This window comes from Protomyctophum parallelum, assembly GCF_964188405.1.
Source record: "Protomyctophum parallelum genome assembly, chromosome: 11".
Classification (NCBI taxonomy): domain Eukaryota; kingdom Metazoa; phylum Chordata; class Actinopteri; order Myctophiformes; family Myctophidae; genus Protomyctophum; species Protomyctophum parallelum.
The window spans coordinates 40,981,803-40,994,512 of NC_139707.1; the positions used below are offsets into that span (position 1 = coordinate 40,981,803).

The 12,710-nt window shown below is 44.6% G+C and overlaps 1 protein-coding gene across 1 annotated transcript; it reads left to right on the forward strand.

Moving 5' to 3' along the window:
• Nucleotides 1-1,357: 1,357 nt before the first annotated feature.
• On the forward strand, nt 1,358-2,455 carry gpr18 (G protein-coupled receptor 18; the record flags this gene model as incomplete). The annotated part of the gene is made up of 1 exon (XM_083776803.1): nt 1,358-2,455. One exon carries the CDS (start codon nt 1,358-1,360, stop codon nt 2,453-2,455), a length of 1,098 nt encoding a protein of 365 aa, XP_083632929.1.
• Between the last annotated feature and the right edge of the window lie 10,255 nt (nt 2,456-12,710).

A 12,710-nucleotide genomic window follows, 5' to 3' on the forward strand; every position in this document is an offset into this window, starting at 1 on the left:
ATTTTGAACCAGTTGTTTAAAAAATAACAAAAAATTGTTTTTCCATTGTTTCTGTATTGTTTTTAGACATATACATTCCTCTACATGTATAACTACCTAAAACATGCATACAGAACGAAATCTGTATAAATTTTTTGCATGACATTTGTATCAAATTGACTTGTCTTCCACACAACATCCTTTCTCAAAGCAAAAGTGGAGGCATCAAACCACTTATTAAAGAAGTCACGAAGCGTGATTTCCATGACAGCCAAAAGATGATCAATGCTGCTAATTTTCACTTTTTCTTTATTGTTTTACAGTTCCCATCTTACTCATTCTGTTCTGATTCACGGTAGACACAGATTCCAATAATGTTTAACGCGCCGTGACTGATGATATGGACATTCTTCAGCTGGGGGTAAAACCGTCAGACAGAAATAGACGCACAGGGTTTCCGCTTTTCACACTGCAGCTGCACATGCTGAACAAAAGTAAGTATTCAAATGACTATTACCAAGCAGAGGGTTCCGCAAACAGTCATTTATCGACAGTACACCTCCAGAAATACCCCTGACCATTTTAACCTCATCTCTGCATGAGAGTGTGTTTGTACATAACATAATTCTTATATATTTTCTCATTAGTCTAACAATTAGGAGGTGAAATAACAGTGAAATGTTCCTAACTTTTCTGAGGACCACCTTGAACCTTCTCAAGGAGGCCTGGGGGTCCCCAGACACAATTTAGAATCACTGGACTATAATATCACTGGCTTTTCTGTTGTGTGTGTGACGTCAGACCAGCTGAGCTTGATCAGCGAGAGAGAGAAAGATAGAAAGAGGGTGAGAGAGAGAGAGAGAGAGAGAGAGAGAGAGAGAGAGAGAGAGAGACACACGGGGAGGGAGAGGGGAGGAGGGAGACAGGAAGAGAGGGAGATTGAGATACTGTAGGGAGAGAGAGCGATGGAGAGAGTGAAGGAGAGAGGTAGCCTATTTCACCTATGCAAGCTGAACTCGCTGATCGGTGAGTTGCAAAACAACATATTCTCAGCGAGCTTCTGCTTGTGTGTGTACGTGTGTGTGCACGTGTGTGTGTGTGCGTGTGTGTCTGTGTGTGAGGTGACACGAGGTCAAACTAGTCACATTATCCCTTTATAGCCTCTCAGTGTTACAGACAAAAATATTATTTTGATATAAAATAATAATCACAGGTTGACAAACTAGACACAGCTAATGTTCTGGAAACTTTATTTGAAGAAAGAGGAAAAAAAAAAACATCCATTTAGGCATTTACAAAGATTCTAATATTGATCTGGTCTACAGCGATTCATTTAACAAATACTCTTTTTCTCTCCGCTTCATGTGGACGTCGCAGCATGAACGTGGATTTGAACATCTCCAACATGTCCGTGGAGGAGCCCGCCGCGGGCGCCAGTGCAGCCCGGTCGGAGCTGCACGGTGGTGGTGTGCCCAGCGAGCACCGCATGGCGGGCCTGGTCTTCTACGGCTTCATCTTCACCGTGGGAGTCGTGGTCAACCTCGCGGCGCTGTGGGTGTTCGCGCTCACCACCAAGAAGAGGAACTCGGTCACGGTGTACATGATTAACGTGGCCGCGGTGGACCTGGCCTACGTCGCCCTCCTCCCCTTCAGGATGCTCTACTACCACCGGGACCGCTGGCCGTTCGGGGACCTCTTCTGCCGGGTCAACGCGGCCCTCACCGTCTTCTACCCCTGCATGGCCCTGTGGCTGTTCGCCCTGGTCAGCGCCGACCGCCACGCGGCCATCGTGCAGCCGAAGCGCGGCAAGGAGCTGAGGAACGTCCCCAAGGCGCTGGTGGGGTGCGCGGGGGCGTGGCTCATGGCGCTCGGCAGCACCGCGCCCCTGCTCTTCCCCTCCGACGACCCCGACCGCGCCGACAACTTCACCACCTGCGTCAAGATGCGCGACGTCGTCCACATGCGCCGGGACAACAGCGTCGTCGTCCACTTGGCGCGGCTCGTGTTCTTCTTCCTGGTCCCCGTGGCCATCATGGTCGTCTGCTACGTCGTCATAGTGGACGAACTGTTCCACGGACGCGCCTCTAAGCTCAAGCCCAACGTGAAGCGGAAGTCCGTCCGGATCGTCGTCACGCTCGTCGTTCAGGTCTTGGTGTGCTTCGTGCCCTTCCACGTGTGTCTTTTGGTCCTTCTGCTGGAGCGAGGCGACGACGACGCCGGGGTCGACTACTACAGCACGTGGGCGGCCTTCACCACGTTCCTGATGAACCTGAGCACGGCCCTGGATGTCATCCTGTACTACATTGTCTCCAAGCAGTTCCAGGACAGGGTGATCAGTGTGATCCTGTACAGAAACTACCTGCGCAGTGTCCGGAGGAAGAGCAGACGCGCGCGCACGGGCAGCATACGATCACTGAGTAACTTGCCCCGGCGCGGTGATGCGAGTCATCTGACGTCTCGGGTACAACTACCATAGACTGTAAAAGAAATACCGTATGGACAAAGGTCTAACATGAACGTAAAATGAAGCCTGTCAGTCCTTGTATTGTAAATCGCCATCTTTCTAGATCCGTTTGGGCCCAGCTGGCCCATTGGCTGGCCCAGACAACGAGGCGGGACTTCCCCCCCTTCTTCTTAGAGAGATAGAGATAGAGATATACTATATTAGTCTCCCGAGGAAGAAATTTGTCTTAGACAAAGGGCCCGCATGCAAGCGTAGCCCTAGTCCATGTCGCCCAAAATTCTTAGTTGGTTTTTATTTTGACTCGAGTGGGTGGGGAATCCCGATCATAGACTGTAACGGTAGCCACGCCCCTCAGAACATACACGACTTTATGGTCATTCTTTTAATAAATGGGACCATCATTTTCCAAAAAGAATATTATGACATTAGAAATGAGACTTTAAACTAGTGACTGGAAGCAGAAAGTATTCATGACCAGGTTTATTAAGGTAATACAGTCTAGGTGAAGTTGGGCCCAAATACATGGACTTCTATGGGGCTATGGGGTTTTTTTGGGCCCAATGACAGCGCCACAACAGGCCATTATATGAACTTTCAGGAAATCCCGATTTCCTTAGTGGCTTCACAAAATATCTGTCTGACTGCCCCCCTGACTACTACACACGCGCTGTACTGAGCAATGTGTCTGGCATATAGTGTAACTCTACTGTACACATGTGCTCATTATCAACTGGATCAAAAACTGTAATTAATTTTCCGAGATGCAAATTCACACTCACAGTATGGGAGCATTGTTGTTTGTAGCGCCAACATCTGCGTTCTTAGCTGATTGACTCACCCATGAGAGTTGCAGCAGCTATAATTTCAGCCCTATCTCTGCACTGGCAGACAAGGCGTCGGCATCTCTTCAGGTGTATATAGCCTGAGCGTAATGAAGGCTAACAGAAGGTTTGATCATTTTGAATGTACCCCAACTGTACGTAGCCTTCAGCGTGGTAGTGGTTCCTATAGTGATTGTATGAATCAGTGGTTCCCAAACCTTTTCATGTCAAGGACCCCCAAATTGATACTAATTAGCCCAAGGACCCCCCCATTTGAAAATACATGCCAGGGACCCCCATATGAGAAGACTTTTACGGCTCTAGCAGAGATTCTCAACCCGCAAGGACCCCCAGTTTGACATGCATTAGTCTACGGACCCCCATTTAATGGCATTTCTTTTTCTGGAGTCAATTTATATTGTAAAATCTAAAAATGTTACTCTGAGAGTGTACAAATGTACACTCAGAGTTACAGACCCCATAAGGGCCCATTTTGTTCCAAGCTATCCTTTAGCTGGGGGACCCCCTGGAACTGCCTCAAGGACCCCTGGGGGTCCCCGAACCCCACTTTGAGAACCACTGGTATAAAGAATATAGAACCCAACCTTCTATCACGGTGAATGAACTAGAAAGGTGTTACGAGTCTTGTCGTAACACCATGTCTTTAAGGTCACTGGCTCTTGTTGTGTCTGTGCATGTGTTCAGGCTTACTTCCTGATACTGCATCTGCACACTACTGTACACGTCGTACATTTGTATTGTGTAATTATAACAACTCACAGTGTGTGTGTGTGTGTGTGTGTGTGTGTGTGTGTGTGTGTGTGTGTGTGTGTGTGTGTGTGTGTCTGTGTGCTGCATATAAATGGCAAGTTAAGCTATGTTTGCTCTGTTGTATGTTTATGTATATTTGGTATCAATTCACAGAGAGCAGCGGTTATCAACCCCCAGTCTACTGGGAACCCAGATCTGCTGGTTTCCATTCTACGTCTTTAAACAGTGACTCATTTGGATTTCAGACACCAGCTAAATGCAATTAGCTGCGTTCTAGAGTACACAAATAGAGGCTGCCTTGGTGTCAAGGGCAGGACTGTTGTGGAACTCTGAAGCTTGATTTAAATACTCCAACATTATGTCATGTGTCACTTGCTGAAAATAACTGGTTTTCAAGCTACTACTAATACTAATAATAACATGTCTTGTCAGCCAGCGACAGTCGTGCTACGGAGTATGAATTAAGCTTGAGTCAGAACATCCTGGTAACAAGTCCCACCAAAATTAGTGCATTCACAGGAAATAATGGCTACTGCTACAACCTTCTTGACAACTGCTGTTCCTGCCATGGCCAGTTGATGGCAGCATGTCACAGAAAACACAAATCTCAGGCTTGTCTTCCTGGACTAATGGAAGTTTCTGATCTGACATGTACTTGTGATCATTCTGGAGTGAAAAATGTCAAGTTTTGTTCGTTGCATGATGCCATGCAGTACTTGTTTCAATAACTGTCGTTACTTTTATACTTTTAAGCTGTTGTAGCCTACAATGACTCCTCATGAAAAACTATCCATAAAATAATCATGATCTCTATCTTCTTATGTAAATAGCATTATATCACATAACAAGATGATTTGTTTTTACGAAGCAAATGCCAACATTACCGATATGCTGCGAAATGATGTGCACTAATATCCCGAGAAGATATCAGCAGAAGCACAGATAGATTTAAAGGTCCTATCAATCAATAAAATTTTAGAGGAAAAAATATATCTTGACAGAAATTTCATAATTTATTAATGTCTCTGAAATTAAGAGGATCTGGGTGCTAAAAGTGTTATTTGTCAACCAAGGACTTTAATTACCCACTGCCCTTTAAAAAGGTAGCGTAATTTGTTTTCACATTGCCCTATCAATCATTGAGTAAGAGTAGGTGTCACTTTCTTTCCTTATGGTGCCTATCTCATTTTCAGTAATACAGCCGTTTACGCAAAGACCATTAACTCCATATCAGGTGAGATACAATGACATTTTCCAAGTTGGAGCACGTACATCAAATAAAATCTCCAACATTATATTGTTACAGTAAGTACCATGTTTGGCTTGTACTCAAATCTCAGGTTGAAGCAGCTGGTGGACGTAGAAGCAGTCAGTTTGCAACGGTCCTGTCCCTTCTAAGCACCCAGACAGACAGCGGCTATTCAAACGAAGAGTACAAAATCATGTTTGACTGTAATAGTCTGGCACAAGTGTCCTGCATATAAACATCACGCGGGCTACAGAGCACAATGCGCCAATACACGGCAACGCTGTGTACTGTTGCTGCCTATTGCTATAATGAAGGGGGTTGAGTGAGTGTGTGAGTGTGTGTCACATCTACTCTGTTCTAACTGGCTTAGACAGTGAGTCAGTGTCCCAGAGTGACTAGGCATTGTCTCATGCGATTACAGGGTCATGGTTCTCTGTGGTGGAAGCCGTACGCGGCATAGCTGCTCTCTGAACTGTTATGGTATGGCCTCGGAGGATGCACATCTTTACAAATGGGACAAAATACAGTATATCGTTGCCGTTGGGCAGAGACCTTTTGTATATCTCAAATGGTAACTTTCAGGAAATGGGGGGGGGGAAGCTGTTTCAATGGATCCAATGTAGTTATTTAGTCAGTATCTCTTGTTAATACTTTTCATTGGTTAAATATTTATAAAACCCACAAACCGTCTTAACCACTTTCAACCACTATTTTGGGTATGTCCTTATCGGTGGACATTTTCCTCGATTTTTCAGTAAGACGGGAAACAGCAGAACTACAGATTTATAATGCATCGCACTGCAACTCTTTGTAACACTGTCTAGACAAGGTATAAAATAGGACATTGATTTATGAAAGAAAAAACATTAAAAAAAGATGGCATTTCTGTCCAAAGCAATGATATACAGCAAGGCAGCTGAACTGTTATGGTATGGACTCAGAGGATGCACACTTTACAAATAGGACCAAATACAGAATGTACTGTAGTATGCTAAAACACAGTAAACTCCTCAGTACAGTAGTGTTAATGTAACTTCAAACACTGAGGATTTTATAGCTCTTTCCAGTGCTTACCAGAAATTACTTGTACTGTACTTAGAATGCCACCATAATGTCCTACTGTATATCTTTATCGGATCCAGAATCATAGTAAGATTAAAATCCTTTACTTACAGAATGGAAGCTTCATTGCAATGGCAGAAAGGACAGTTATGCATAGCAAGTCGAGGTGGAAAGTACATTGTTTTATATTTTAATTTTACTTGGGAATTTATGTATTTACACATCCCCCCCTTGAAGTTGGAGTGAGACAAAGACAAATATTGTGCTATTCTCATAGCAGACCCCTGAACAGTATAAGTTTAATGTGGATCAGAGCAATTAGACCATCCAGAAAAAAAGATTATGTGGGCTAAAATCCTTGATTTTGTGGGTTGTGGGAGAGTTTTTATGTGATTTTATGTGGTGAAATTGTGGGTAGTTACGAAATATTCTAAAAGTTGCAAAATATGCAAAAAGTTGCGAAGTATGTGGAAGGTTGTGAAAATATGCACTGCGATTATTGCCGTTATAACAATCAGAGCCAACAATCAGAGCCAAAAATGGTATGTCTGAGTTATATTAAAGTGCTAAAATAAATAACGGTCCTGTACCTGCGTCAGTAATTCTGTACTGCAGACCAAAAAGAAAACCCACACAACAACACTGTTGCTTTTTAAACTAAATTGCAATATCTTTATCTGACTTTGAATTGATAATATTTCAAAATACAAACGCAAAGTTCCTTTAAATGGCTCCAAATGAGTCAAGTATCCAAAAAGAAATCCCAAAAGTAATCCATAAAGTCGTAAAATAAAAGGCAATGCATTGCTCAAAAAGGGAAATAAGAATATTACTCACCCAACCTTTAAGCCAGGGCAGGAGGCCACAACAGATTCCCTCTGCATGGATTCAGAGTTAAACCCTCAGAAATGTTCCTTGACCAAACCACTCTTCTACCAGATCTCAAAAGTTTCTGGCACCACTATATAGCCTACTCTGTGGTTTATCCATTTCTGATTCTTGTTTAGTATTGGCCTACAAAGAGTCTCTTGCAAACCACCACCAAACACTCTTTGATACCTAAAATGGAATCCCCAGCTGCCTCACTTCCTGTACTTTTAGATGTTCCTGGTACCACACTTCCTGGAACTAACATAATTTCCCCCACAGCTCCCCCTATGCTTGTCTTTATTCAGACCGCAGCCATCTTGCCAGCAAGGTGCTACCTAGGTGCTACTTCCCATAGACAGCCCATTCATCCAAACAGAAGAGTCCTATCTAATTATATTAAACAACGTCAAAATCACCAACATAGCAGCTGTAGGGAAAGCTTGAATTATCCTCTTTCAATGTGTAAAGTTTTTGTTTCATAAAAATCCACGGTAGACATGGTATGAGCTTCCTGTCAAGAAATTCCTTGCATGTGATTTGGATTTGGAGTTTGGAAGCGCTCGTTGAATATCACTCAACGGACCATGTGTACCACCTGTTTTGAATTTGCACATAGTGCAGCATCAGCAGGAGGTTTCTTTACTGATAACGAGCGCATTCAGTCTCTGATAGGCCTACTTAGAAAATAATCATCTGCAAGGAATTTATTGACAGGAAGTAGCTCATAACATGGCTACGGTGGATGTTTATGAAACAAACACTTTGCAGATAGAAGGAGGATAATTCAAGCTTTTCGTACAGCTGCAATTTTGGTGAGTTTGAAGTTGTTTAATACAATCAAATAGGACTTTTCTGTTTGGATGAATGGGCTGTCTATGGTAGCACCTATAGGTAGCACATTGCTACACTACATTTCGGTGTTAAATACAACCAATATATTCCCTTGTTATCACCCAGTATGTTAGGTTTCATTTTATTTCAATACCAGGACAGGAAATATATGCGCCCTTTTTTGGGAAAAAATGCCCCCCGCATAAACTGAGCCATTTGCCTGATTGTGTGCATTATTGCAGAATCGCGTTTTTTGGAGGGTCTAAGCCAGAGGTTCCCAAAGTGGGGTCCGGGGACCCCCGGGGGTTCCAGGGGGTCCCCAGCTAAATGATAGTTTGGAACCAAATGGACCCTTGGGTCTGTAACTCTGGTAGTGTAGCCTACACTCTCACAGTTAAATTAACATTGATTTACCAAGGCAATACATTGGGGGTCCCAGTGATAGAATTACCATTAAATAGGGGACTGCTAGAACCGCAAAAATCGTCTCTTATGGGGGCATATATTTTCAAATGGGGGTCAGCAGGCTAATTAGTGTCAATTTGGTGGTCCTTGGTTTGGGAACCTGCATGCGTTGAGGTTGGCGACCGGATTAAGGTTGGCGGACATGCGTTAAGGTTGGCGAACATGCGCTGCTCCGTGCTTGCGGTTATGGTTAGGTTAGGGTTTGAGGTAGGTTGTCGTTGTCGGACCAATAGTGACCAGATTTGACTGAGGGGCTGCCATCGTGCAGGAGAAAAACTGAAATTAGTTAATAGTACAGGCATACTCGCATACTGCATGTCTCAAATAAATGTCAGAGCTGAAATCGACATGGAAATATGAAATAAATGCTTAAACATGTAGCTAGGTGTAATTAATTAGAGAAAATGAATGGCAGTCCCCTCAGTCAAATCTGGTCTGTATGCCGAAATGGGAACCACTAAGCAATGGTGCACCTCGTGAGCCTACATTTTGACGTCCACCATCCATCTATTAGGTAACTTTATTATAGGATCTGGAAAAATTAGATTTTTTTTAAAATATTTTAAAAATATGAAAAAGAACACAAATCTTGCAGGCTAAGGGTACGCCTGGCAAAAAGATATTTCAGATGGGGGTCTGTGGCCAAAGACTTTTAATTTGGGGGTTCATGACATGAACAAGGTTGAGAGCCACTGATGTACGGCACAATAATGGATGGAGGAATCACCACCACGACATGTGGAATTCTGGGTACTGCAGTGCATCAGACAATGATGGGTTTATTGGCCGCTGGACTACAACGGGATTTATAAGGAAGAGGTCAGGGGTCAAATGAAACATCAGAGGGTCGTCTATCTGTCCCACCTGTTAGACATCAAAGAGAAAACCAACCACGCTCCATGCAGCAACTGGCATTTAAAACAATTAAGTCTCCTGTCAAGTCCCTGTGATGAATTATCCCGAAGCTTTACCCGCTGTAATTCTAAATCTTCACAACAAGTGCCTTTGTTGTAGAGAAATTAATGAAAACAAGATTGTCTTTCATAGGAGCTGATCTAACAGCGCGACAGCCAGCTGCTCTTCTTTGGGAATAAAAAACAGTCAGCATTAAACAAAGCAAGGGGAAAATACTTTTTTTTTCTCTCCCCCCTATCGCTCGCGTGGAAAACAAATCAGGCAGCAAAGCGCAGTGGCCATCTGTTTTGTTATTTGATATGTGTGAATACATGTTGTAATGACTTTGTTTGTGAATCACTCGCCGCGGCTGGAACACACGAGAGCTCTCGAAGTGCTGGAGTGTTCAAAGCTAATCATATAATTGGACACAATAGTCGATGACAAATGGAGACGCTCGGAGCCAGCCAGCTGGGAAAGTGAATATGTAATCATTGTAAAATCATATCATTTTTGCATATTTGAAGACAGCTTAATAGAGTTTTGCGTGTCAGCATGCCATCAAATGACGATCAGACACAGTTTGTTGGCGTATTTGCTTTTCAAATCGAGTGCGTTATCGAGCCATTTTGTCTTGCATTCCATGTGCTCAAAGTGTGTCTCTCGACATTCCCCGTCGCACCTGTGCTCTGCTCACAGGTTCTGTTCTCTCCAAAGGGTTCAAGAGGACCCGCCAGTGCATGCATATCCCTCCAGGTATAGCTACAGTAAATGGGAACATGGTGGTGTTACGGTTCCCAGCCATGTTCATGCTATATACACCGACGAGACCACATCATCTGCCATCTGCCCGCGGAGTGAAGTATCATAGCGCCTCGCCGGCCACGTCGACATTATGTCATATGAGAGCATATCAGGCACATGCGACGGATACAGTTCCATGACATCAAACACACATAACCAATATTGACAAGACTCTGTGGTGGTGACCAGAAAACATGTTGTTGTGTTCCGAACAACAGTTTGGTTTTAAAAGGCCGTGCCCTACACCATAGCATTAGTCTTCATATTGTTCCCATTAAAGCACATGAAAGACATCCTATAGTAATTATGTCCTACAGCCAGCCTTGTTGGTCCGTATAGGCCAGCCTCGCCTGGGCCTCTCTCTATCTACAGTATGGCATTATAGCAGCAAAGCAGCTGCCTGCATTTAGATCATTTAGCTTTTCTCTCAGGGCACTTTAATACACAGACCTCTCCCGTGGTAAACTTTACAATAGGATGTTGAAGGATACTCCTGGACTACCATAGGAAATTAGAGGCACATGTGTGTATCTAGTGGTGCAACAGTAAACGCCGCCCCGTCCACCCCCTGTGATGCTCTGTTTAAAAAGCTGTGTAGTGAGAAAGAACAACAAATGGATTCCTTTTGTGCCGTAAACTAGGTTAAGTACATGAGCTATTGTTCTTTATCGGTGGTAGTCGTACAATACATTCTGCCTGGCGCGCTGCTCTGCAGTATAGTGACTTTAGGGACAGGAAACCGCGTGCGGCACTGCACAGCTACACGACATATTTACCTACAGTGGCTCAGTGGGAGTTAATCTTCTCCTCCGGCAATGGGAATCTATGCAGCATTGTCTTTTGTCTCCATTAGAAGGAGATAATCTAGTGCGAGGGTTCCGAACGCGACAAAACTGACTCCAATTGACCCCGCTGTTAGCGGAGGCAGGCGGAGGGAGAGGAAATGCATGGCCTTGATTACAGCTGTGTGTCTGTCTTAGCAGATTGTTATGTTGCTGATACACACGCACACACACACACACACACACACACACACACACACACACATGCATGCATTTGCACAAACACACACACACACACACACACACACACACAGCCAGTCACAGCACCATTAGCACGTATAAATAATGTAAGGCCCCTCTGCTTTTTTTTTTTCCAACGCTCTACTCAGCTAAGTGCCAGGAACCCTTAGACTCCTCTCGACAGGTTCTCCATAGATTGGTATAAGATTTATTTTAAGTCAGCGTTTAGAAGTGTGTTCTAGACAGTCTTCGACAGGGATCGAGTGTTCCGTCCGGCACATTTTTAATTGTGGGCCTGTCATTAGGAGCGGGACGGGGGGTGGGTGGGTGGGTGGGTGGGAGGGCGATGTGTGTCTGTGCGGGGTGGGTGGGAGGGCGGTGTGTGTTTGTGTGTGTGTGTATGTGTGTGTGTGTGTGTGTGTGTGTGTGTGTGGGGGGGGGGGGGTCGTCTATGGCAGGGACAGGTTTTGTTAATATTTAATCCAGTCTCTCTTCAGTCTCCTCTTGATCCATGGTATCATAACGGCAGAGCGAGAGGGCTACATTACAACGTCGCTAAAGAGACACGAGTTGAGACACGGTGGCAACCAAACACTGTCGCAGCGGTGGCCGAACGGTTTGCGGAGCGGCCTTGATACCGGAAAGGTCGCCAGTTCGAATCCCCGGACCGGCACGTTAAAATGACCACCGCTGAAGTGCCCTTGAGCAAGGCATTGAACCCCCTACCATGAAATGTTCTATGAGCAGGGTGTGGCTGTAAACAAGCATCTCGAGCTTAGTCCACTTCCCTGGGTAAACAAAGAACTTTGCTTTGCTTTGCTTTGTGCTCACGACAATGTTGTACTGCTAACACACTAGGAAAAGCCAGTCAAGCCTTACATCAACCATAGCAAAGAATAGCTGATCTAAATGCGTTGTGAACTCGTAGATGTTGCTGTTTTGGAATGTCTTTCCATGACATGCCCAAAATAGGGATGCCAGGTGGAAAGTGATTAATTTAACTCTGATAGCTTGCCGTGTTGCGTGTGAAGATACCGCCCAGGGATTCATCATGGAACAAGTTTCCACTCATGTCCCTACAGGGACATGTAGACATGTTACATTCTTTTTTCTTTCAAGGAATCAGACTAGCCATTAATGATACGTACGTATAGCTTGCAGAGTTCGTTCGGCGAGTCAGATGTACTCGAGGGGTGTATCCAGTGCTCTGCAGATGGATGTGTTCTGCCCCCCCTTTGACGGATGTGTTCTGCCCCCCTCCCCCCCCATCAAACAAAATGTTTGGTCAAACCATATGGGCTTCCATACCATTGGAAATGCATCGGAGCGGCCATTAAACACAAACACAAGACAGGTGTCTTGAATGTGTGAACGCAGCCCAGTAAGGGCATAATATGTCGCCCCCACCCGCTCACCTCCGCCCCACCTCCTCCTGGTGCTGCGGCCATCTTGGATCCTAAACACAATATAAACAATTG